Genomic DNA, 27,842 nt, shown 5'->3' with positions numbered 1-27,842 from the left:
AATCCTTCCAAAGGCAAGTATATTTTCTAATTTTTCAACTTTGTTCATTAAAAGCGAAACTGTTATCCAATAAAGTTTCGTAACTAACAAGTAAACAATTGAACAGCGGGATGAATTTATCCGAACCGACACTTTTACGCACTCAAAGTTCATTTTAATAATCTCATTATATAATGAACTTTTACGCTATTGGTTTAAAGCAAACGTTATTAACTCTAATCTCTATAATAGCTAAAGCTGGATGTATTTTAACCACGAAACACGAAAAATTACGTATATGAAAGGTTATAAACGTTAAAATTGTCATTCAAATACCTTTTCCGAGCTTTAACGACGATCGAAACAACGTTTTTAATGAGTTAATCAAGTTATAAACTAACACCAACCTTACTCCATGTTGGACTTTTGTACTATGCACTCCATTGTTTCCTACTCTTATAACACAGCTTAATTTACTGACTTACTTGTCCGTTAAGGTCACGGCTGGTGAATCGAGTCACTCGAAAACCTGAATGGAATATAGTTATTCCCCTCCCCCCTTTGCTAAATCCCACGTTCGTTATAACTTAAAAAAGTCATTTCAAGTTCGAACTCTAAAGAAAAAAAAAACACCCCATCGATAGGGTGTGTCACCTTTTAAGGTTGCTTATTTGTCACATGGGCGATCGTCTACTCGATGACGTCACGATCAATTTATCGCAGCAGGACAAAGCAAAGGTCACGGACCTGTCTGGACACCTACAGATTTTTCCCTAAGTAATTGACTCGTGTCTTTAATAAATTCATCGATTCCTTTTTTGATTAATCATAAAGGGGAAAAAATCATTTCGTACTATTAATTAAGGTGCGAATATATCAAATTCATCTTTAAATACGTATTGTTTAATACACAGCTAGGTAACTTTTAGTTATGTGTGACGCAAAAAATTGTGTTTTAGAGGAATAATAAAAGAATTCTTTAACTAAACACTCACCTGGATAAGTAAGTATATAGAAACTAACAGAACTCGGTCTGAAAACGCATATGGGGCAGATGGAAGTGAACATCTGTCGTGCAGACACGTCACAACTACGTCTAGGTAGCACGTACCTAACTGGCTGGATGCCGCCAGGTACTAAAACACACGTCCGAACGGTCGAAGCATCTCGATGATTTTAACGCCGATCATTTTTATAAAAACATTTCACCAAAATCTAGTGAAAAGACGCCCCTCGAAATCAAAACCATTATCTTAAAAAAAAAAAAAAAATGAATAATTAAATTGGCGTTGTTATCAATTGATCGATTGAACTAACCTATACCTAGGCACGTGGTCAATCACGATTAACGTCCACGCGGTACAACGACCTCGACGCTCGACTGGCGTTTTTTCTTTCTCTTCTTATTTTATATCCCTCCCATTTTATACCCCATTCGTTTTAAAAACAATAAATTTAACTTAAAAATAATTCTTACCTGTTTAAAAAATGAATGGCTCCAACTCGATTTTTGCGTGGTGCCATCTGTGGAGATAAAATTGAATTAAATCGCGCAGTCGTTTATATAAATTTGTATAACGTACAGAATTACTCATAAATCGTGTTACTAGAATATTATTAAACTTGTATAAGACGTCAGGCGTTATTTATTGAAATTAATGGATAAGTTTTTATATATATTTTTCCATATAAACTGTAGCTATAGTTTTGACATTGCATGTCTCCTAACAACACATTAAAGTATAATATAGTAAATGGTAGCTTAAGATTACAGAAAATTATGTATTCTAGACCACACCCTGAACTAATTATAAATGAAACAAAGAGAATGTTATTTACTCTAGAGAATATTGTAAAAATTATTCTAGAAAAGTTTAAAAATAACTTTCATTTTTATATAGAAGGAGATGATTGATATTTTTAAATTTCCTTGTGTTTTTTTATCGTTAAAAAATGCTGCTTATGCCGTATTATTTCAGCAGATGTTATATTAATTAACATTTAAAAAATTTTTTTTGGTTTTTTTCCTATAAAATGTGCTGAAGAAGCTGTATTAATTTATATACATATGCTGCAGATGCTGTAGACCTATTAATTGATATATTATTAATTTCCTAGTGTTTTTATCATAAAAAGCTGTATTATTTCAGACTTTTTTCTACTTATTCTAGCAAAACAATGATGATTAAATGGAGGAATTGTATTGGAGAAAGTGTTTTTTCCTAAGTATTTGCGTGATAACTAAGCACTGTTTAAGTGTTCGTTGACCTTACTTAGCTATAACTTCCATTCAATTATTCATTTCAATTGTTAATTTACCTTTATATATATTTGCACGTCACATAAGTCAGAATTAATAATTACAAACCTGACCTACATTAGGTTATAGATGCTATTATACATGCAATTCTTTTGAATAATTAATAACAGATGTATTGTTATCAAATTTCCATTTTTCTATGTAACAACAGAATTATTTAACTATTACAATTGGTCAATATAATATGTTTATTTGCCTTTGTTTTCTCTTACTTTTTGCTTATTTTATTACTATTTTATTCATAGTCTAATGCTGATTTTGGGTACATTTGTACTTAAAAAAAAAAAAAGCAAGAAGGATAAACCTCTTTAAAAATTAAAAATTCAAGTTAATTTTGTAATAATTGAGTTATTTTAAAATGTAATTAAATTAATTAATTATACTAAATTGCTCATTTGTAATTTTTTTTCCCTATTGCTTCTTTGAGTGAGTTTGGATCAGTATTAATTATGTAATTAACCCTTCTTAATTTACTTATTTAACTATTAAACTTAGTCATTTTAACCTTTGTTAATTCTTTTACATGTGATTAATTTATATAAATCTTTACATATCAAACTTCAGAGTAATTAATATATTTATAATGGATGTAATTATTCAACCATTTAAATATATTTATCTCTTATTTACCAATTATTTTACCATTTATCATATGTAAATACATATACTTTACCCTTTTATATCCATTCATAACAGATCAATGACTTTAAGCTACAAAGAATGGCTTCTTTATTAATTATCAAACAACTTCAACTACTTAATTTTTACAGTTTAGTATTTTATTTCTCATTTTTTCATTTAAATTACTGCTCTGACTTGATTAACAACTTTGAATTGATACAAAGAAGCTGGCATTTATTTATATTAATAAGTTTAATTAATTAAGATATGAAAGTTGATAAATAAAACTAAATTTTTTCTATCTTTACGCTCACCTTTTATTTTAAAAAAAGTACCATCTGAATAGATCAATGACATTAAGTAGGGATTACCAGGAATAATATTATACAGAATGGTTTTAATATACCAACCACACCCTAAGTTATAAAATTTATTTAAATTAGTTTCATATTGAACCACTATTATGTAAAAATTCTTCTAAAAGTCTTGTTATTATCTAAAAAAATCTTCTAAATTATTATTACTATCTAAAGAGTCCTCTATAAATACCTTCCAAAATTCTACCACTATCCTAATTCCTTACTATCTAAAGAATTTCTCTAAAAGTCCTTCCAAAAGTCCTTCTAATCTCTCTCTATCATTTAAAACTGGGTCTGAAACCATTTTCAAATCTCATTTATATCTAAAGATCCTTCTTTATATTACCTGTTCTAATAATATAAGTTATCTTATTTTCTAAAACTCCTCTAAAACCCCATTTTACTCTAAAATTCCTCTAAAATTTTACTTTTTTTCCTTTAAAACCCCTCTAAAAACCCATTTTACTCTTTAAAACTCCTCTAAAAATTTATTTTATTCATTAAAACTGCATTAAAATGAATTTTATTCTCTAAAAGACCATTTTAAAATCCTCTTAACATTTAAAAACCCTAGTATTATGTAAGAATAAGAGCAGAATAAGAGAAAATTACAGTTAGATCTGATAAAGCATAACCTTCAAACCTAAATATAATTACATTTGAAGAAAGGAAAACACACACGAGAAAAAAAACAAAGAAAAAAAGACAGGAGTAATACAGTTTAAAGAATTACCTAAATTGAGTAGAACAGGTAATGAAAGTTTTCTAGCTTTTCTTCGCAAGTTGCAAAGTACATCCATACTAGTCCAGTCAAAGTGCAAATGAATCTCCGTTTACATTAGACGGGTCAAAATAGTAGAAAGAGTTGATTGAGTCGAGTCTCGACCCCTAACCTGCTTAGTTACTATTTTTGGATTTTTGTCGAGACGTCATTGTAAGGAGGCAATCTCTTCGATGAAACCTTCTCCTTTCCCCCCTCTTTTTTTTTTAAATAGATTTTCCAAGACTGATGAAGTAATGTCACTTTTAAACACATCCTTTCGGATAAAGCGCACTCCATTATGTAACATAGACAACGATTAATTTGACGTAACAAATCGCTTTGTATTTGATGTCTACGAGATAATACCATGTAATTTAGTGAAAGAAAATCGCTCGTTCGGTCTCGTACAAGGTCGAAACATTATTTTTAAAAATGGAAATGACATATTTAAAGTGTATAGTTTGATAGAGTAAGTGATGTAGGAATGGGATGCTGCGGGGGGAGGAGGTGGACTTGGCATGGAAACTATTAAGCCAGTTAACTATAAGCGAAAAATATGATAAAGTTATTCGAAAACTAAAAATAAGGTTAATGGAAAGAAGGGAGAAAAGTGTCCAGATGTTTAAGTGTAACCATAATAAACATTATATCCATAAAAGACCAAGGAAACTTGGGAACTTTTGTGAACATCCGAGTTGTTTGTGCCTGGAATTCACATTTCTTCTAACTAAATTCTGTTTCTTCTGATTCATCCAATAAACTCGTGTTACGAGGAAAAATTTAAATCAACTAAATCCCGATAAATATTTATCTTTCCAGATGATAAACATTTATTTCTTTCCCCTCTTCTTCTTCTTTATTTTTTTGGGGCCATTTTAGTTTTGTTAGATCCTGTTAGCGCCTCCATTTTGTAATGTTTAAAATATAATATTCTGTTAAAGTTAAATCAATATTTTCGGATGATTAATAATAGGAACTGACGTGAGAATAAATTTAAATAATAAAAATATAATTCAAGTAGGCGAGATGATAGATTTATTTTCATCTTTAAAGGCTCTTCGTGCCCTAAATATCATACAGATTCTTTCAATTTACAATTACAAAATTATTATCGAACAATGGATAATTTTTCAACGGTTTATAATTGAGTAATTAGATTTTTATCCTTTGTTTCTTGCTCTACTTTTCGTGCATTTTAAGCATTAAACGATGTGTACGGAGGAAAAATTTATATATACGAAGGTGAAAGTGTGTACAAACATAATTTATGCATAGATAAATATATAATATATCGAAATATATACGTTTTATAAGTATTTAAATGATAAAAATGTACTAAAAATGCATAGAAGTCGGAGTCAAATCTCTGTAAAATTTGAGGTGAGAAGTGAAATATACTAATGTATGACTCTTTAAATGTCTAGTAGAAAAATTTGTAATAATAAATTATTTAAAAATGTCAAAAATAGGGTTTCTTAATGTAATAAATTATAAAAACATACCAAACTAAGATTTAACTTAGCCTACTTCTACGGAAAAAGAACTATAAAATATTAATAAAAAAACGGAAGAAAACTTTAAAAAATAAGTTTTTCTTTATAAAAAAATCCATTAAAAAATAATTTTACTCCATTTATCGATCAAAAAGCTTCTATCCAATCTTATTAGAAGTGTTCATTACGGATTTCAGGTCGAGTGAACAACACATTCTGACCACCCCTACGCTTATAACGACCATCTTTTTTTCAAACAAAGAACCAGTAAAATATTTTTCACACGTTAAAATCGTCATCATCATCGTCGTCTTTTGTTTGGATATTTTATTCGACGACTAATTTCGCGCCTTTACTCTAATGGGTGCCATTAATATCAACACTCCATAAACACCACCCCTTTGTATATTACATAAAACTGTCTTAGAATAATATAATTATAACACTAACCTATGTTTTTTCTTTTCGTTAAAGCGTTAAATACCGATTCGAAGGAATAATTAGCTGTTAGAAATCTCGAAGTTGCCTCCTTACACTTTTCCTTCATCACGCTGCCGAGCACCTGTCCACAATGACAGGTTTTTAGTAAAACACGTGTGTGATGTTTCCGCATCACGTGAACTACTTCCCGTAATTATCTCACATCTGACGTCATGATTTAATTAAGATGTTTTCGACAATTTCTAATGATAATTTCCTTCGAGTATCACACAATAATAACCGACACGAAATAATTATTTCATTGTTTAAAGTCTAACAGGACGATGTTGGTAAGCTGTTTAACTATATAAATTTCGTATTAGATTATATTAAATTTCGTAATTTTAATAAGTTTTGTAGCGAGAATGGAGAAGATGCTATCAATTATGCAAGCCAGAATTTCAATCAAGATAATGACAGAGATTCGGTTGCAGCAGCTTCGATAAATTATGTGCTTAATATACTTTTATTATGTGTTGGATTCTACATAATAATCTACAAAGTAACGTCCCTCCTCCTCCTCCTCCTCCTTCTCCATCTTCTACATTTTTCTTCATCATTAACATCTCGTTTAGTTGAAGCTTCTTGCTAGTTTTTTATGACACAAAATTAATAATATTTATCAGCCTTTTCAAACTATGTTTTAATTTCTTGGCCACGTTGCATGCAATTCTTGTTGTAATGACAATCGCTGCTTTTATCGATAACTTCAAGTAGTTTATTTTTAGCCAGACTTACAGGATATACAAAACTCTAATATAAAAGCTTCCTTGTAAGGCTCTAATCAAAAATAATCTACAAAATTTTCAATTAGAATCTTGTATAAAGTTGTTAAACTAAGAAAAATATCTTCTTCTTCTTCTTCTTTCATTAAAATATTCTTCTCCACTTTCTTATAAACGTTGATTTATTTCTTTTTATTAAGGGCTCAATTATGAATAATTTTTCTTTTGTTTATTTATTCATTCGTTCATTTATTTTAGATTTATATCATTAAAAATGTTAGAAGAAGAAAATTAACCGAAAATGGAGACTCGGAAGACGAACTGAAAGAAGAATTTCGACAGGTTAGACCTATATTTTTGTTAATTTTATGTTATTTTTTTTTATATAAATATAAATTATATTAAGTTATTGTTTTAATTTATATTATCTTAAATAATTTAAATCGTCAAAACAAGCCGAATAAATGAAGAAATTCGGGTTTTCGTCCGACGAAAATTCGGCTCTCGAAGCATAAAATAATTGCTGGAAAATTGAGCATTTCTATTATTAATTTGTTGGCTTATATAAAATCAATACGATTTATATGAATTATAATAAAGAATGTAACTTTTTACGTGTACGGTTAATTAGAATAAACGATTAAATCGTTTCTATCGGGCCCTTTCCGATTCTTAGCCGGCCCCTCTAGCCATTGTTTGTTTGAAGAAATAAAATATGTAGAACGTTTTCTTTATTTTAAAAAAGCATTCTTAAACATTTCATTTTCTGTTAGTAAGTATAACATTAATTTTATAGGGCCCGTAAGTTCCCCCGGGTAAGGGGAAAAATCCCTAGCTTCCTCTTCTCGACCGGTCCTGCTGGATTGTGAGAAATATTTAATTAATTGTATAATGCTAACTATAATCCTGATTAATGATGAGGAGAACAAATATCAATAAAAAGTAATTCTCTTGATTAATTTGCTTTTTGCCTCTTTCCACTCTGTGGGCAGTAAGACAACCTCTTTAAATCACACCGGGCACACAATGGACAGTCAAGTAATGAGGAAATGTGTGTTCGCTTTATGACGGTTATCCAAGAACCAATTATGGACTAACAGTGAAGGTTATCGTATATATATGGATGTAATGATACATATACGCACACATGCATGTACGATAGACTTACAGATGTTTAGTATAATATACATGTATACATATATGTATATTTTGCCTAATCTGTATCATAAAACCTGGAAATCTCTTTTCCTTATTAGCATCTAAACCCTTTGACTGATTCGGACCAAATTTTTTCGAGTTACTTTCTAAGACACTGCAGAAAATGTAGGATACTAAGAAACCTGTATATACCATCCCTACCTGTACGTAAGTTATACGTTACATTACGTAACGTATAAGGTATGTAACTTACATACCACAAAGTACAATACACAGAAACCAAACTCTCCGTGTAACTGGAAATTATTACATCATCTATCGATTGTAGCGCCGCGAAACTAGGTCATACGTATTATTTCTATTTACTGTATTTAATATTTATCTTGATATAAGCTTACATACAATATAAATTAAATTGGCTAATTAAAAAATCTATCAAATTTTGGTATTTTCTGTCGAAATTTTTCATATAAAATGCAAAAAAAAAAAAAAAAAAAAAATTAATTTTCTTCCATTAAATAATATTAATCGTTTATTTTGATAGTGAAATTTGACTAGTGCGGCCATCTGGTGACTTTTACAGAAATTAATATTTTATTTTATTTTATTTTCCAGATTTATAAAATACAGGTTCAATACGAAAAAATGGTTTGATAATTAATTAATATTATTTTATAATTTTATAACGTTTATTAAAAATAGTATTAATCAGTTTTATACTTTTATATATATAATTAGTTATGTGACTTAGAAGAAGTTTTAAGAGAGAATATTCAAAATCAAAAAGAAGAAATAAAATCTTTACTAAATCAGGTAATTCACATATTTATTTATAAATAATAATAATAATAATTTTAAAAGTTTTAAAAATTATATAAATAAATAAATCAAATTTAATTTTTAATTAAAAAAAAATTTCTTTTGTATTTTTTAGATTGAAGTTTTAACATTTCGACTTTATTCCATTGAAGAAAGGAAGAAATCAAAACTTAATTATGACGTAAAAATTTTAATTTAATTTAATTTTTAAAAATAATAATAAAATAGCATTAAATACAATAAAATAAAGGTGACCCAAAAGAGTCACGATTAATTGATTTTTGGGCCTCCCTGTACGTAATTATCTTAATTAGTGTTTATCTTTTAATTAATAGGATATCAGGAGTTGGTTAAATGAAGATTTTAACAAGAATTTATTAAATAATTTAAAAAAAAGATTTGTAAAATTTTAGTATTTTAAAATAAAATATGAAAATATTGTTATTTTTGTATGTAATTTAAATATAAATTAGGGTGAAGTCGATATATTTAAGCCCCATAGGCCTATATAATAACTTGTAATATTATACAATGTGTCAGTAAGGATGTTTGACCCTAAACTAGACAAAGTAAAGCCCCCAAAATTTAGTGTTTTACATATAAAACACGAGAGAGAAGAGAGGATTTTGTAGATTTGTAGAGAGGGTGTGGGCCTCATTCCTCATTCCTGATAGGAAAATGTATTAATTACGTTGTCGTTTTCTCCCTTCTCTTCCGTGTATCTGTATATGGCATTTAATATCCTTCGGAGTTGGAAAAAGAATCGGAACTTCTTTTCAATCTTAACAAAAACGTCGATTTAGATCGAATGATTATTTTAAGAGAGCACGAAATTGAATTTCCAGAAAGTCTGTTAAGCAATCAAAATAGGATATTCGGTATAAATTCGAAAATTCCCTTATATATTTTTATTATTTTTTACATCTAAATCTCGACTTTCATTTCTCTTCTACCATTAAATCGTATCTTCGTCTTCCAACATCCGATCCTAATCGATAAAGACTCGGCATAAATAAATCTTTAATTTTTATTACATAATTTTATCATTTTTAGAATATTTTACATACTCTAAACAGCGTGTAAATTCGACCTTAATAATACGGGTTTAATTGATAAAATGTAGAAAAAATAATGGATTTTTTTGGAAAGATTGAGGGGAAATTTAATTTATAATTAATTATATTAATAAGAGATTTTAAAATTACATTTTTGAACTAATATTTTAAATTAAAACAGGACGGACTTCCTACGAGGAAGAGAGGAAAACCGATAGAATTATCATTGAGTTTTTTTTTATATAGAATAAAAAGATGCGTGTATAACTCGTTATAGTTTATACAAAATATTCTCGATAATTTAAAAATAATTTTAACATTTATATTTATATTTAATTTTAATTATAGAAATAACATTGATTTTCTATTCATTTTCATCGTCTTCTTTATCGTTCACTTCGTTTTTCAACCGTTTCAATTTATTTTCCAACTAAAATTTATTAATAATTAATAAATATAAAATGAAGCATCGGAGAATAATATTGTTTTATATTATTTTAAAATAGTTAATATTAAAACGAATTTTAATTCGTCGAATAAATTATTACCGAAGGGTCGAATAGCGCTTTCCTCACTTCTAGACGACGCATTCTCAACGATAGCATTTTCACCTGTAAAATAAATATTTCCATAGAATAAATAAGCGCATCCGTTAATAAATATAGCATTAATCTTACGGGGGAGACTACGGGCTTCCGAGTTTCCTCCGGATACGGAGAAAATCCCCAGCTCTTCCTCTTCCTCCCTCTCTTTCCCCATTCCGTATAATTATAAATACAGCGTATACACGCGCAGAGGTTTGTATATACGGTATATATGTCTTAATGTACTGTACAAATACCGTACCCGCTCTCTTAAATCTTGTAAAATTTCCAATTTCTCTTCGTTAAAATCGTCCAAACTGATTTTAAGCGCGGATAACTGGGAAGAAAAAAGTGTAAATTATGTAAATAATATATTAGTATAGAGTCAATTTTCCACGATATATTTAAACGTACCTTTTCTTCGCAATTATTATTAATCCGACACACCTAAAAAACGCTTAATATATAATTAAATATTTAAAAGTTTTAATTAATTTCTGCCAGTTGGAACCGTATCTTAAGGCAAAAATCTCGACGTGATCGAAGGAAATTACCTCTTGCCGGAGAAATTTTAGATTTTCTACGTCGCTATTTTCGACCGTTTCGGTTCCATTCGCGTTTTTACGATTCTAAAAATGCAATAAAAGAGCTTTAATATAAATTTTACTTACAATTTCGTCGCATAAATTTCGGAAAAGTTTAGCGGACGACGACGAAAAAAATTCTCTCCCTCAGAAATATTCCGAATAAAATCTTATTATTATTCCCCGAGTATTTTTTAATACATAATTTAAAATAATATTTTGTACTCGGACTTACTTTTGTACAAAATAATAAAAATAAAAATCTTTGGAAATGTAAGTTACGTAGTTAAATACTTTATAAGATAATCCTAGCATAAAATTCAAAATTATATTAGTTTGAATCGTAAACGATAGGGAATTAATGATTTTGTATTCATACGGGTATACGGGACGGCCAAAAGATATTTTTAGGTATAAGAATGGTTGAACGCGGTTGGCAACGGCTGCGCGTTATTGGCGATTCGATCGCGTTTTCGAAAGAACGGGCGGCTGTTCCAAATGGCTTCGATCACCCGTAAATTAATCTTCTAAAATATATTTCGCTTAACCCGCCGTTTGGCCACCCCGTACACGACGATAAAAATAAACGACGTATTATTACTAAAACTTAATTAATGGATTTTTAACGTAATTATAACATTACTATCGCGTTATTCGTTTATTTTTATGGCTTTAGAAGTAAGGATTACGTATTTAGTGGCGGATTTATAAATACGGCATCCCGCAATAAGCGGGCGCCTTCCGACTAACAGTGCCACTTTTGCATCCAACGACTCTATTTTATCATTCTTAATTCTGCAATAATTGTATTTTTACAGATTTTCCAACGGAGAGAACGGCGTTACTATCGAAAGCCCCGTCGTTATTAGGCCCGCCACCATTTATTCAAAATTTATTCGTACGAGTTATAGATGCTCCTCGACCGATCATTTTCTCCCTACTTAGGCTTTAATTTGCGCTAATTCCGTTTCTACGTAAAACTATTTTATTATTATTATTACTATTTCCAAGTTTTGCGCCTCTAGATCCAGGCATAACGGACCCGAAGGGTCTAACGAGAAATCCGCCACTGCCCGTATTGTAACTGGCCTCGGCTCTATCCTACGTCACCGGGTCTAAGTGTTTTTTGTTTGTTTGTTTTTGTGGAGCTACGCGCTCGTTAAAGGGGCATTTTTAATTATATCCGTCGTCGTCCGTTACCACCCCGCCGCTCCATCGCGGTCGGCGGGCAGGAAGGATCGAGGCTCGAAATATCCGTGACGGTCACGAAAAATTCTTGCGGTTGCTCGCCCGGATTCGAACCCGGGTACGGCCGTAGGTTGACCCAATTCTCGATAGTTTACATCTATTTAATAATATAAAATAAATAGAAGTATATTGTATTTATCGAAACTTACCATATATATGATATATAATCCGAGAATTAGCAGGGAGATATTTATAGCATTGTCCGTAATATTTTTAAATCGAATATGTCCACTTTCGTAATAATTGCCCGAACGACTGTAAGGATTATCGGTAACTTCGAGGAAAGCCTACGATATATTTTTCGTTATAAATAAATAAAATTTTAAACAATCTAAACACATATTTATAATTTAAACAACATTTACCATCGGAAAATCGCGGATAGAAAGTCCTTAAAAATGGAAGACGTAATGTATTTTAATCCGAAATTATATCCTTTATTTAAAATAATAATATTTGGAAGGATAAAAACATTAAAAAATATTACCGGTAGGAAAGATATAAAAACAATGGGTCAGTTAATATTGAATATCTAAAGTTGAAAAGGGGATCGAGATTTTATTATTTCGACGTCTTACAACGCAATAAATACTATTGTTTAATCTTTATTGCGCAGATAACTTTGTTTAATTTATATTAAAAAATTAGAATTAAACGTTTCTAAAAGTAAAACTTGACATTAAATTCTAAATTATGACGGCCGGATGGCCGAGCGGTAAAGGTGGCAGCCTACCGCTCTGGGGGACCCGGGATCGAATCCGAGCGGGTTGAATAATCCCCAGGAATTTTTCGGGGGGTGGTCCGTTCGGATATGTCGGGCCCCGTCCCTCACCACCCGGTCGCCCCATTGTGGGCCTGGCCGAACCCGTAATGGGCCTACTAAAAGAGGCCCTCTTAGTGCCCACAGGGCGGAAAGAGTTAAAAAAAAAAAAAAAAAAAATTCTAAATTATATTTTTAAAAAATTAATGCAAAAATCAAGCCCGTATACGATTAAATCTTCAGATTTTTATTAATTTTATGATTAGTTTTTCTTCGTAACAGTGGCGTGCCGTCATTGGAAGCGATGGAAGCGCCGATTCCACCTTCCAATGACCTTCCCTTGTATTTTATAAAATATAAATTTTCATATTTTAACGTACTTTGAATTAATTAAAATTAATATTTTATTATAACTGCATTTTGTATCTTTTACAAATTTCTATACTACATGTGAAAAAAACGATAATATTGCTATTGTATATTCGAATAATTCGGTGGCGGAAGGAATGTCGAAACCGGGTCAATTTCCAATCAGCCAGATTATATAGGCATTGGCACATGCGCTTTACAGAGCACCAACGTCACGGTTTAGCCGGTAGAAGCAACACACGCATAAAGCTTCTAATTTTATATCCCGGAGCGGTTGTGGGCTGTTAGCCGCCTGCCTGCTAGATATTCGGCCGCCCTCGCCCGATTATGTGAATCACGAGCAGACTAGATCAACGGCGAGCAACCCCCGGCCCGCGGGCCAGCTACGGCTCGCGAAAAGTTTCTATCCGGCCCGCGAGATCTTTAATAGATTATTAAATTAAAAAAATAACTAATTCAATTATTTTTCCAATTCTTTGTAATCTTCGAAAACGATAAGAGAAATAAATGTAGTAATTAACTTGTTATTTATTTATTTTATATTTGCAGACTAAAAAAATTACGAGTCGCAAGAAGGCGTCAATTGACTACTACGGCCCGCGGAAATAACGTAAAATTTATTCTGGCCCACGTAATAAAAAAGGTCGCCCACCTAGACTAGATTTATAACTTAACCCAACCGATAGGAGTTTACTGGCACGTTTTTATGATAGTTCTGTATAGTTGACAGAAGTTTAAAAAAAATCCATTAAAATATTTGATATATTTATTCCGCGTTTATTGCGCTCTCCCATCTTATATTACTTACGGATTTCAATGTTAAACCGGTGAAATTACGATTTAGTACGTCCCATCTGCAAGGGGATGGAGAAAAAACGTGTACAATTCTAGTACAGTGTTTAAAAATTAACTGGTACTTTGGCGGCATCGTTTACAACCAAATTTAATGAATGAGATGTAGAATGGTACAAAAAAAGCTCTAGAATTTATTTTCCTTAAATTTACGATTTATGTATCGGTTGTCATAAAAATTTCTTTCCACTTCTTTCCCAAGACTACAGATATTCGAGTACAAAGTAACCGGTTTCGACTTATTTCTATTTAAGAAATAGTTAAATAATTAAGCGATTAGAGAATTAGAAACATAAATAAAACCCCGATGAAAGAGCCGAAATTTTACTTAAACGGAAGCTTAACGGAACCAATCTCTTGCCAGTACAGTGGGGTCTGATCTCTTCGTAATATTAGATGTAATAAAGACAGAAATTTTTCCAGTTCAATGAGAGTGACCGAAAAGTTGTAAATTTTGGAAATTTCCGCGAACACTTGGTTCTAAAACGAATTAGTTAGAAAACGAACGACGGACAATCTGTTAAGTTTAACATATTTAGATTTTTACAGCTATGGTGAGAAACGTTTAAAATCTACAACAACCCCGTCGCGTCCTTTGAGATATACTAGTGACGCGACAAAAGAGGCATTTGACATTGACCGGTATCGGCACCCTCGGGATTTGGCACGCACACACCTACCTGGACCGTCTCCGATTCCATTCATTAGCCACTCGTAGGGAGCTATTTCACTAACTTGTAAGTGGATTGTTTTAAGATTTAAAAAGTAAAGAATATTTTGTTATTTTTATGTACGTTTCTTCACAAAGTTATATTTAATTATAAGTTTCTTTAAAAGTATATTCGTACAATTGAAGAATTTTTGTACTAGGCATGTGTATTTGTCACACTTTTGTTTTACCAAGTTTTTTTTTTATAATATTAATTCTAGCCCTTATATCGTGGCTAGTGATTCAAAAATTTATTTTAAAAAAGTTTTGGTTCGAGACCGTAGAATGAAAAAGAAAACATTATTAAAAGAGGAAGACCGATGCCTAAATTAAATATAAATACGTCGACAAAAAAATTTCGACATTTTGACGATAAAATTCATGACGAATGACGATTCTTTCGTAAAATTGAAGCAATTTGGAAATCAAAGAGGAATAGAATTTAACATTGGTAGACAATACAAAATAAATATTGAAAATTATAACGAGATAATTACGATTAATAGATATATCTAAATTAATAGAAGTTATATGTTTTTTCTCAAAGCGAGAATTGGCATTTAGAGGGCGTAGGGAATTTATTGAATCTAATAACGGAGGTAATTATATTGAACTTTCTTATTTATTAAGTACGTCGGATAATCTATTAAAAATACATTTAAAGAAGTGTACGGTTTTTACTGGCTTATCGAACAAACGAATACGAACGAGCCCTGACGCGCAATTAATTGATTGCCCCTGTAAGTCGGCTTCTTACAGAAACACAGCTTCCCTATCATCAAATGTCACGGCACGCCACTGCTTCGTAAGTTGTTTTATTTTTGTTTTTTCTTTACAAAAATTACAATATTGCATTTTTTATAATAAAACCCATCTAAATCACCGCTTCGGTCATCCGGCCATAACGGCCGGGTAAAAGCATCGGCTTACCACTCCTGGGACCAGAGATGGAATCCGGCGAGTAAATGCCTAAGAATTTTTCGTGGACCGTCACACCCGAACGTGTCGGATTCCGTCCCTCAGTATCCCACTCCCCATTGTGAGTCCTGGTCGAACCCGCGATAAGTACGGAGAAAGGCCCTCTTAGTACTCGTGGGACAGAAAGAGGTATAATCACAAAAAACGATTTAATATCCCTAAAGAAATTCGTAAAAATACCCAAAATTTCACGAAAATTATATTCAATTTTTTATCTAAAAAAGGGATTTGATGGGATAAGCGAAGCAACGCTTGGGCTATCTGCTTTGATCGTGGGCACCCCTTTGGCCGATCGCCCGTGTGAACCTCTCGGGTAGGCCGCGTTTCTTTATGCAGCGAATGTGTAGCGAAATGACGTCACGAGAAGTGTTGGCCAATTAGAAACCAGTTTCAGTGTGTTCGCTGTAAAGCGCTTCACGAGCGCTGCATAAAGAAACGCGGCTGTAATTTTTACGGGAAACCAGTTCCTATATGAGTGTTAGAAGCCGGAAGTAAACTCGGGAAATTCTACGCGGTCAACCCGTTAGTCGGGCTCGAACCCACCACCAACTAAATCTAAAAAGAAAATGAAATTAAACCTTTCTTTCTAAGATTCGGATAAAATGGCCGAATAAGAATATTAAATCGAATACATAAATATTTAAATGTACAAAAATGAATCTAATTGGAAGATTATTTCTTTTATTTAGCCAATTCCCGGTTAACAGTCGGTAGTTTATGCTGATTTAACAAGTCCCTACACACTCGTATAACACGAATGCTGTATTTGAAAAGTGAAAGTCGGGGAACATTTTCGAATCTACAGAAGAAAATTGCGATCAGTTCTCCGAACTTTCGTCAAGAATCGAGTGGTAAATAAAGACGTAAAAGCGAAATTCGATTCTCGCAGCGATTGATCGATCCGGTTCTCGATACAGCCTATTGCCGATTAGATCAAATACCAATTTATTCTGTCTTCGAGTGACGTAAAATTCCGGGCCGAGCCGCTGTTAAAAGACTTTTTATAACTAAAGACCCGTCTAATCTGAAGGTTTTTTGTAGAGTATCGACGTTATCAAATGATTTTAATTAAGGAATTTATTGGGTATTCGAGAAATTGTGTTTTATTTGTAGAATGCGGCAAAATATAAATTCGAAGGGTCAATTAATAATTAAATTTACTTTAAACTTTAATTAAAGTAAAATAAGTCCAGCAACGAGTTGTGTAATTTACGCGGTAAGAATTAAAATACTATGAGGAGTCATCTCTTATGAGAGTCTATTTAAAAAATCTCTTTATATTATTAATTATTATAAAAAAGCTTAATTTTGAGGGTAGAAACGACTTTCGTAAAAATCTGTAAATGCTAATAACGAATAAAACCTTCTTTAAGTCATCCCTACTCGAGATGCGACACGCCACCGTTTCTATTTAGTAAGACCATTTTTTTCCACAAAAATTTAACGGCACCGATCTCCCTAATACACAAACCTCCCCGCAAAATTTCAGGAATTTTCGACAGAAGGCGCAGGAGTTATTTCGCATCAAAGAGTGAACAAAATTGTGCCTCTCCCCCACACACTAACAGAAAACCCCCAAATTTTGGGGTATCATTTTTTGACCGATGGCCATACTTTCACTCTGTTATACATAATAGCCGAGAAAGTAAACATATTAATTAAAATAATTTCAGTTATTGGTTCTATAATGTTATATTCGTATGCCTTGACTGTGAGAACCATAAAAAATAGATTTAATGGATTTAAGAACCAAAATGCTCATATTTCGTCTCGATCGCGATCTTTTATTTTAATCTACGATAAAAGAACGAACTAATCAGGAGATTAATTCATGTATAAAAGTTTATTTAAAATTTAAAAATATAATTCTTTATCATTTTCTTTTAATTTAAGAAATAACAGCTTAACTCGAATGCATTTTCCTTTATTAACTTTCTTCTTTTCTCCATTAAATTTTTTTTTTTTTTTGCCTTCATCAGAGATGAGTTTTCAATTTTTTATAATTTCACTTTAACGAGAAAACTTTTATTATTTTTTCTTTCTTTAAGATTTACAATTTTTTTTATTTTAGTAATAAATAATTTTTAATTATAATAATTAGAACTTCTATACATAGCATGAGTTTCATATTAAATAATTTTTTACTTTATTTTTTCGGAATTAAGCAGCACTTTTATTAATTTTTCCATTTTTATTTGAATTAAAGAAAAAACCAGCAATGAGTTGCATAACTTTTTCAGTTGTTATGAGATTTTATTTAAAAAATAACTTTTATATTATTAAACATGCTATTAATAAATAAAATTGTTTGTGGCGCCATCTGTTACGAGATTTTGTTATAAAAAAGTTTATATATTATTAATTATTATAAAATGGCAAAAACTTTCATTTCGAGAGTTAAGATGAGTTTTATAAAAAGTTGTAAATGCTAATAAAGAGTAAAATCCTCATTAATGAAAATATTATTTATTTTATTTTTAGCATTTAAAATTTTTTATGAAACTCATCGCTACCCTGAAAATTAAGCCTTTCGCCATTTTATAATAATTAATAATATAAAATATTTTACAATAAAATCTCACAACAGATGGCACCACAAACAATTTTATTTATTATAATTAAAAATATACTGTAAAAGTATATTTTTTAACAACCGGAAAAGTAACGCAACACAATACAAAATTAAATTTTAATAATACAATAAAGTACGATTTACGTCTTTACATTAAAAAAATAAATATATATATACAGTAGAGCGTCGAAAATTGGAACGCCGGTAATTGAAATGGCCGGAAACTGGAACGATTTTCAGTCGGACTGTGTCGTGCTGAATCGAACGTTTTTGATACTAAATTTACTTCTAAAGTATAATTTTCATGTTTTTTATATTCTTCAATATATTTATTTTGTTTGTACAAAATAAAGAAATAATTTTTAACGATACGATAGCCTCGATTATTATTATAAAAATTTTCGTTAGGCTTAAAATCGACGAAAATTCAACACGAAGCGACACGCAACGGAGAAAATTCAACAGGAAGCGATACGCAACAAAGAAAAATTTGAACATCGGACAGGTTAATATATTTTTTCGTACATAATCGGAAATTGGAAAAAATCACTACTTGGAACGACCCCAGTCCCCAATTGGTTCCAGTTATCGACGCTCTACTGTAATAGTAATTCTGCGAAATATGAATTCTTTCTCGAAATAAGATCTGATTAATGATATTACGGAAGTAGGCTACTGATATTATTCCACGATTGTCAACAATAAACATTATAAAAGAAATAATTATTTCTAATTTATATAAATAATAATTTTTAAAATAAATACAGTATAAATGTAATTAAATTATCTATCTATAATCATTTCAGAAACTCCATTATAAATTCATTTTTTAAAGTTTAGGATCTTATTGAAAAGTGGGCAATTTTATCAAGGGAAAAAAAATGTATTTAAATTTTTATATTAGCTTTTAAATTTTATTGCTTTGAAAAAACTTCATAAAAAACAAAAAAAACCTAATCTTTAAACTGTTCTCGACTTCCTAGTACGAGTGTCTTTCCTGTAACAGTGATAACTTATGTTGCAACGTTTGCAAAATGCGACCGGTAGTTTTATTCGGTAAGTTAAATAAAATAAAATTCATGTGATAGATGTAGTTTGATAGTACTTTTTGAAAATTATATTTCCTTTAAATCTTATTTATCTTTTAAATTATATAATTATTTAAAAAATTTGAATATTAATTTTAAAATTAAATTATACGCCCTGTTTTTATAGCATGGTATGTATATGTTACGTTTTATAATAGATAATATATATATAATTAAACATGATAGGAATTCTCCATGGAGTAACAAGCGTTGACGGTTAATAATTTTGTTTATTTTATTTCTTAGAGCAAAGTATTTACTACTACAAATCTTTCTGGTATAAATAACGTGAATATCAAACGTTTCCAAATCTCTTTGAGTTTTGATTTATACCATAGTTTTTCCTCATTGACAATCGGATGTCGGAGATGATGCTGATGATGTGGTCTGATCCGGATATGTCGGGTCTTCCTGGACTGGCATAAACGGATCGGACTACATGGCTGTAGCAGATCGGATAACCTAGGCTTTTAAGGCGTCAACCTATTGCTCTGGGGCAGTGGCGTAGCGTGGATGTCAGCCGCCCGGGGCGGAGGAAAATTTCACCCTCTTAAATAAAATACGAGGAATCCCTACAAGTCAGTACAGACGGTGTTGTCAGTCGCTACAATGAGCAAGATGTCGTTATTATACATTCATTTAAAGAAAGGGGATTCCCCAGTTTCGTCACAGAATAAGTAATGAAAAATTCCCTGCTCATTTTAATCGGTCCGAATCGTACGTACGACAAAAATATGAAATGAAATGGTACAAATTTTTACAAGATATTATTATTATTTATTGCGAAAAAATGCCGCCCCCTAAAAGTGCCGCCCGGGGCGGGTCGCCCCTGCCGCCCCCACTACGCTACGCCACTGCTCTGGGGACCCGGTTTCGAATCCGGGCGGTCAAAAAATCCCACGAATATTTTAAGGAATAGTCTGTCCCTGTCCCTCATCCCGCGAACGCCCATTTTGGTCTGGATGAGCCCGATAAAAAGCCTTCTTAGTGCTCACATTGGGGTGGGGAAAAGTTTAAAAAATTTCCTGGCTGCAACTATTATAGTCCTGATTGAATTCATATTGGGTACGATAAAAAGCCTTATTTCCCGTGCAACGAAAGGAATAAATAAAAAAAAAATTTGATTTATTTTTGTACGTCGTTTTCTAATACGATGCTACCTTACGTCAAAACAAAGCAATAAAATATCAATTAATATATTTTTTTTGTTAATATTATTTATATTATAATTAAATTACAACATTCTGTTTGTTTTAAGAAGCGAAATAAATACTTAAAAAATTTTTATCAAATAAAATTAATAATTTTAAAATATATCGACGTGTCAATTCTTCGCGCTTAAATTATTTTATTTGTAAAAATTGAGGTTATAAATTTATATTTAATTTTACTTTAAATCAATGCTTTAATAATATATATTTGGCTGAATTTTGGCGAAATTATTCTCGTCATTTCGAAAGAAGTTGGTGGCGTGTTTGTCTCTCGCCGCCATTTTGTATGGAGAGAAAGTCGTGAACAACGTGGCTAGGTGATCGTTTTTTCATTTATTAAATTAATACTTATTAAGGTTATCAGAACATTTAATTTTGAATTTTTTAAGAACAGTTAATTAGAAAAATGTCTGTGGCCGCAGCCAGACCTTTAATTAGTGTATATTCGGATAAGAATGAACCGTCGGGATCATCAGTTTCGCTCCCTGCCGTATTCAAGGCTCCGATTAGACCGGATATCGTCAATTTCGTCCATATGAATATGGCAAAGAATAGACGACATCCTTATGCAGTTTCTAAAGCCGCTGGACATCAAACATCTGCCGAATCTTGGGGAACTGGAAGAGCAGTAGCAAGAATTCCACGTGTTCGTGGTGGAGGAACCCATCGCTCTGGTCAAGGTGCTTTCGGAAATATGTGTAGAGGTGGAAGAATGTTTGCCCCTACCAAGACATGGAGACGCTGGCACCGCAAAATCAACGTTAACCAACGTCGTTATGCCATATGCTCTGCCATTGCTGCCACCGGCGTCCCCTCTTTAGTTATGTCGAAAGGCCATAAAATCGAAGAGATAAGCGAAGTCCCATTGGTCGTAAGCGATAAGATCCAAGAATACACCAAGACGAAGCAGGCGGTTCAGTTCTTAAGAAGAATGAAAGCGTGGGCCGATATTCAGAAAGTCTATCAATCCAAGAGATTCAGGGCCGGTAAGGGAAAGATGAGAAATCGTCGTCGCATACAGCGTCTTGGTCCGGTGGTGGTCTATAGTAAGGATAGCGGATTAGTTCGAGCTTTCAGAAATATACCCGGAATCGAGACCATCAATGTCGAGAAGCTCAATCTTTTGCGAATTGCTCCGGGCGGGCACGTCGGTCGTTTCATCATCTGGACCGAAAGTGCCTTTCGTAAATTGGATTCCCTGTACGGAACCTGGAGAAAAAAATCTTTGAAGAAGAAGAATTACAATCTTCCGATGCCGAAGATGTCTAACACTGATTTGTCCAGATTGTTGAAAAGTGAAGAAATTCGTAAAGCTATTCGTCCTGCGGTTCATAAGGTAGAAAGAAGGAAGTTGAAGAAAAATCCTCTGAAAAATATCAGAGTTATGTTGAAGTTGAATCCTTATGCGGCAGTTACAAAGCGTAATGCTGCTTTATTGGCTCTTCGAAGAAAGAAAGAGAGAGAAGAAATTAAGATGAAGAATCGAGGTTTAGCGGTAGAAAAAGAGGAGAAAAAGGAAAAGACACCATCAAAAGCAACTAAAGCCTCTAAACCAAAAAAAGCTAAAGCACCGAAACCAGCTGAGGCTCCCAAATAATTTGTCATATTTAATGACCACACTATGTAATGGTGTCTGAGGAAAAAATAAAAATGATTTGATTGGAAATATGTTTTCTTTCTTTACCCTTAAAATCTAGTCCAAGAATTCTTAAGTGAAATTAAGAGCAGAATTGTGCTGTTAATTTTTTACTGCCATATCATCTTTCATCAAATTTATGATAAGAGTATTTTGTAAATTTTTAAATATTTATAATTATTACAAAATAACAGTTTTTATCAAATTTATTCTGTTTTTAAAATATTAAAGGTAATTTTTTTTAATGTTTTGTAAAGAATTTATTGGGTTTTTAATGTGTGCATATATATAGATCTTTGATTATTTGAAAAGGTTTCTCCAAACACCAAATAGTATGACCCCAAAGATTTTGGTTGGTATGAGAAAATTTTGCATTGTAGATGTGACTTTGATGCACACACATAAAAAGATTGTCCATCTGTGCTTTAGGAAGTGCTTGTAATGTAGAGAATAGCTTAACATTAAAAGTAAACCTGCTGTTCCATTTTAATATCATTTAGATTTTCATATTTAAAGTACTATTTGGTAAAGATGATGAACAGTTTTTAAGCATAGAATAAAATTTTATTCAAAAAAAAACTAAACAAAATCTTGTATTTAAAATTAAATAAAATGAAAATGATAGTAATTCATTAAACCTATATGATTTGATTAATATATAGAATATGTCCAGTGATAGAACAGTAATATTGAAATGCTATAAAATTATTTCTATAAGTTTTTATTATCAATATACACAACAAAAAACTTTGAATATTTACATTCTAAAAATTAAAATATTTTCCATTGAAAATATATCAGTTTTTTAATTTGATGTGGCTTGATCTATTGAGATTATGCTAATCTCCATAAATGAGGATGTTTGTTTGCTATGTACACCTAGGCCATTTGACCAATTGCTATGAAACTCTGCAGTTATAATTACATACATCTAAGTTAGATAATGTACTGTACATTCCATCCAAACTACTGGATTTGTATATATCCATTTCTGTCTACATTTGATTTGCTGGCTTTACATGTAGTGCCATCTATTGGTAAAAAATTTAAGAAAATAAACTAAATATAATTCTTACAAAAAAGGATATAATTTTAAAATATATATATTCACTTAATTACTGTGACAATAGCACATAGCACTTGTGTGGAGTGTAGTCATGTTTTTTCCCTATACATCATACTTTTCCTGTTAGCAATACAGTCATGCTGGTTGTGTATCTAACTCCGTTCAGGGGAAAAAATTTTTGAATTGAAATAATGTGACTTTCAGTGCAAACCAGAAGTTTGTATGGCCCTCCTGCTCTTAAGCTTTAAATATTAAGGAAGGGGGATTTTATAGGTCTGTAATAAGTACCCTCCAGTAACAGTAGATAAAACCACCAAACACTGGTAGTCGGTCATGGCTTCACACATCACAAATGGACTGGTCATGTGTTTTCTGGGTTTTCTTCACATAAGTTATACCTAAATAGAGGCCAGCTTTACATAAAAGTCTTTCTGGGATGCATCCTCCTTGGCAGATTGCTCACATGTCACATTGCTGCAACCAAATAAACCAAACCAATTCTAATAATTTTTCTACAAATGTGATATTTACAATAACATACTTAACTATTGCGATACCTGGACATCCCACTCCCCTGATTTCATCTTCCCTTATTAACTCATAAACCTATTGCCCCCAACTTTTGCTGATACTGCTTAAAGATGTTCTAATGTTCAGCTAAGTTAATGTACAGTACAGTACAGTATATGCAACAATTTTAAGGCACACAAAGTAGAGCTCAAAGCTGTTTTCTGTGCAAATGTTTGTTTATCCTATTTATTATCATGGTGACATTGCTTCATTCAAAATTTCCTGTAGTTGTAGTCTGAGTAATGTATTCTTTATTCTGCAGTCTGTAGTTGTGTTGAGTTTTACATGTCAAATCTGCTTCCATTATTCTTATGCAATAACTTTCAAAAGCTTCCTTTACTAAGATATTTTTGCTGAGCTTTATCTTTTCAACCTGGTTTACCAGTTTTTTTTTTTTACGGATCACATAAGAGCAATTATTATTTCATTATTACAAGATTTACAAGTCTTTCAGATGTTAAGATTAGCAACTTCAATCACATGTGGGGCTGTCACAACCTATCCAACATGGATCACTTTTCAAATATTAATAGTATACCAGTATTAATTAGTAGTCATTGACTGTCCTCTCTCCCAGGAGGAGGTCAATGACTACTTTTGGTTGAATTAACTTCAACCTCCTTCTGCAACAGTCCCTTCTTCCTGTAGGACCCAGTGGTATGGTGGCATTCAAACAGGAAAATTACATAATACAAGGTTATCTGCAAGCACAAAATATGTTTTAAGTGGTTTGTGAGAGTGACAACTTTAGACAAAATTTCATCACTGGCAGATTACCATTTCACATTCAGCTGTGAATGAAAGTTTGTTAGAGCTAACATATGATAGGAAAAAATATGATATCTGAAAAAATTTAAGATATCATATTTTCTACTTACTAATGAAATTGTGTCATTTCTTGCAATCTTAGTATTGCAAAAATACATCACAACAGTAAGCTAAAATAACCAAACTCTTTATATGGTTACATTTTAATGTTTCTTATAGTATAACTAGCAGACCCGGCCACGCGTTGCTGTGGCTCAAAATGTATCTATTATAAATGTATAACGAGGCCCCGTGGGGGGAATTTCAAAAAATCCCTTCTTAGTGTACATTCTCTTGACGTACCCTATTAAAACGCAATCAAACACGCATCTAAAATAGTATAATAAAAGTCGAGTTCTTCACAGTAAGCCTTAATCCTGTCCCTCTCCGTCACAAGGAAATATCGAAAAATCCCTTTTTAGTGTATATTCTGTTGACGTAACCTATTAAAATGCAATCAAAAACGCAAAAAACCGCATGTAAAATAGTATAATAGAAGCCGAGTTCTTCACGGTAAGCCTTAATCCCGTCCATCTCCCCCCAGTAGGGGGAATTTAGACGTGTATATTATATACAAACACTTGCGTATTCGAATGCAACGTTGTGTCAAAATTCAAAAGGAATCGGTAGGAACAAACAAACGTTATATTTTATTTATATAGATAGATAGAAAATGATCTGCTTTAGTCCATTCTAACAGAAAAGCATAATGCCTCACAGAAAAGCCAACTTAGGTTGTCAGAAGTTAGCGCCATCTGTTGGACATGAAGGCCTTAATCCATATATAAATATATTTTTGAAAGGGGGGAAATAGTGGTCTTCACATATGCCACAAACCTTCGCGGGAGTGTATTAAACAACTTCCCAAAGTTTCATGGCAATCGGATAAATAGTGTGGTAATGCATGAAGGACAGACACACAGACAGACATACATTCGTTTTTATATATATAGACTACAAAGGTTATTTTACATAAGGGTTTATCATGCTGAGTGACCAATCAAACACATTTTTAAAATTCTATATTCCTCTACACAATTTAAAGAATTTTTAGAATGTGTTAGATTGGTCAATTGGTGTGATAAACCCTTACATAAGATAACCTTTGTAGTTATATAAATCAAATACTAAAATATAATATAATAGAAGGGTTAGAAGTAAGAAATAATCTAATAATCTTAATGTTTATACTTATTTTTTGCCCAGGCAATGCTGGACTTACCTGCTAGTTATTTATAAAATGCATAAAATATCTCAATTTATAGATATGTTTTGAAAATTGGAAATAAGAGTTGCATCTTCTATTGTAATGCCGATTGGAGAGATGCATCATCTATTTATATTATTATTATTTTAATTAACTATAAAATATATATTTATCACTCTTACTTTACTGGTACACTATGACTGACTGAGTAAACAATCATTTAACTCCTTTGACTTTATGAATGTACCCTAAGCTTTCAGTTGCCTGTTTGAGGTTAAGTTGAGAGTTACACATACATAGTGTAATATACACAGAGACACAGAGATAGTAATAATCAGAATACTTACAAAAATATTATATATGTGTAAGTAGTGTACACAACTTTATAAAAAGAAAGTGTATAAGTATGTGGGAGCTGCAATAAGGGTCTAGAAAAGCCACATGCAGCTCACGAGCCACAGTTTGGCCACTGTTGACGTAGTCTTGGAATGAATTACAAATTTAACATTGAAAATAGAATTCAAAGTTTGAGAATTTGATGTTCATGAAGGGTTACTTGGTCAAAATTATTCATAAACATGGGGGGATTAGTATAGTTAAATTTTTCATTTTTCCTGTTTAGTACATGCCCAAATACACATTAGTAAAATGCATTTACTTAGGCTGACTATAACATTTACCATCCAACTGGGGACACATTTCAGATTCAATGAAAATGGGGTCTAAAACTGATTGAACCTTTGTTATTTTTAAAAATTTATTTATTGATTTATAAATTGGTATTATTACATTGGCATGTTAATAAAATTGCTCTATTCAAAAGATTGATTCTACTGTACAGTCAAATATTAAAAACAGGAAAAACTGGGGGTAGTCCCAGGAAATTGGAAATGTCTGGTCACCCTAATTTAGTAGTTTATTGAAAATAGCATCTTGTGATAATTCATTTTGCATTAAGAAAATATCCTTTGTTTATGTGAAGAACTATTAGATATAATAGTTTTACACAATTCATTCTCATTCATAGTAAGATTCTACAAATTTTACAGTGGTATTTTTATCCCAACAAATTGACACCATGTTTTTATCAAAATGCACACACAAATACTTTCCTCTTAACATGCACTTTACTAAACTGATCTGTCTACATTTGTTTATTTCATGTACAATCAACACAACACATAGTGGGAGTAATCAACTTGCTCAAGTAAATAGAACTGATTTTGTATTATTTGACTAAGCAAATCACTCAATTTTATACTTTCTCAAGTTCCAAATGAAGCTGTTCACATGATATAAGTAACTAAATTTATCAACTAGTTTTGCTATTGTACTCATGTAAATCTGGCATTATTGTGTGCATTTAGTTAAAATTTAACTGAATAGTTTAGTAAAACAATTTACTTTAGTAAATTCATTTAATTTCATTTTTCAGGTTGAGTAGTGGCCTCCACCACTGTCACTAACCAACTAAACATGACTAAAATCAATTCTGTCCAGGCAAATCAATATTTCCTACAGCATTCAATATATTCAGTGTCACACAAATATATCTATGTTTTCATCTCAAAGCTTTCTGTATGTTCAACTGTACTATAGTCTATGCAGCAAAAGAATAGACACGAGTTAGCCTGGAAGTTTCTATGTGAGATGAAAGAGATGGAAGGAGAGCTCCTTGAGAGTTGACACATGGATCTCTCTCATTTGTTTTGTTTTGTTTTTTACATTTCTAAAATGTTTTTATACCATCTTTATCATAAAATTTTTTTATTTTTTTTACAAATTTTATTGCTTTTAAATTAAAATTACTCGCATGTCTCTCCTTTCAT

The 27,842-nt window shown here is 31.5% G+C and overlaps 3 protein-coding genes and 2 long non-coding RNA genes across 11 annotated transcripts in view; 3 read left to right on the top strand and 2 right to left on the bottom strand.

Moving 5' to 3' along the window:
• Positions 1–6,211, bottom strand: part of LOC136978590 (pleckstrin homology domain-containing family G member 5-like) — a 102,757-nt gene extending 96,546 nt beyond the window's left edge. For 2 of the 6 annotated variants that reach the window (XM_067274323.1, XM_067274328.1), the window contains exons 1-2: positions 5,986–6,197; positions 1,457–1,503 (exon numbers count right to left, since the gene is read on the bottom strand). In XM_067274323.1, coding sequence (XP_067130424.1) covers positions 1,457–1,503; positions 5,986–6,148 — 210 coding nt within the window. In that variant the 5' untranslated portion in view covers positions 6,149–6,197. Of the gene's footprint in view, positions 1–974; positions 1,105–1,456; positions 1,504–4,012; positions 4,178–5,985 lie in introns of those variants that run through there. The other 4 variants (XM_067274325.1, XM_067274324.1, XM_067274326.1 and 1 more) reach the window with 4 other exon arrangements.
• Positions 6,212–8,510: 2,299 nt separating this feature from the next.
• On the top strand, positions 8,511–9,110 carry LOC136978541 (uncharacterized). The gene is made up of 4 exons (XR_010881244.1): positions 8,511–8,546; positions 8,637–8,711; positions 8,833–8,898; positions 9,053–9,110. It is a non-coding gene; the product is annotated as an uncharacterized lncRNA (long non-coding RNA).
• Positions 9,111–10,104: 994 nt separating this feature from the next.
• On the bottom strand, positions 10,105–10,695 carry LOC136978540 (uncharacterized). The gene is made up of 3 exons (XR_010881243.1): positions 10,619–10,695; positions 10,321–10,383; positions 10,105–10,202 (listed from the first exon to the last, which is right to left on the bottom strand). It is a non-coding gene; the product is annotated as an uncharacterized lncRNA (long non-coding RNA).
• Positions 10,696–19,402: 8,707 nt separating this feature from the next.
• The window catches only part of LOC136978571 (clotting factor C-like), a 56,746-nt gene continuing 48,306 nt past the window's right edge, over positions 19,403–27,842 (top strand). For both annotated transcript variants that reach the window (XM_067274294.1, XM_067274293.1), the window contains exon 1: positions 19,403–19,484. In XM_067274294.1, coding sequence (XP_067130395.1) covers positions 19,463–19,484 — 22 coding nt within the window. In that variant the 5' untranslated portion in view covers positions 19,403–19,462. The remainder of the gene's footprint in view (positions 19,485–27,842) is intronic.
• RpL4 (ribosomal protein L4) lies at positions 20,990–22,393 on the top strand. The gene has a single exon (XM_067274314.1). The coding sequence runs from the start codon at positions 21,134–21,136 to the stop codon at positions 22,322–22,324; it is 1,191 nt and encodes a 396-aa protein (XP_067130415.1). The 5' UTR covers positions 20,990–21,133; the 3' UTR covers positions 22,325–22,393.

Source organism: Centruroides vittatus, unplaced genomic scaffold (genome assembly GCF_030686945.1).
Source record: "Centruroides vittatus isolate TY-2023 unplaced genomic scaffold, ASM3068694v2 contig_546, whole genome shotgun sequence".
NCBI classification, from domain to species: domain Eukaryota; kingdom Metazoa; phylum Arthropoda; class Arachnida; order Scorpiones; family Buthidae; genus Centruroides; species Centruroides vittatus.
The sequence above is the reverse complement of the archived record's forward strand: the minus strand, read 5'-3'. Positions and strand labels throughout refer to the sequence as shown.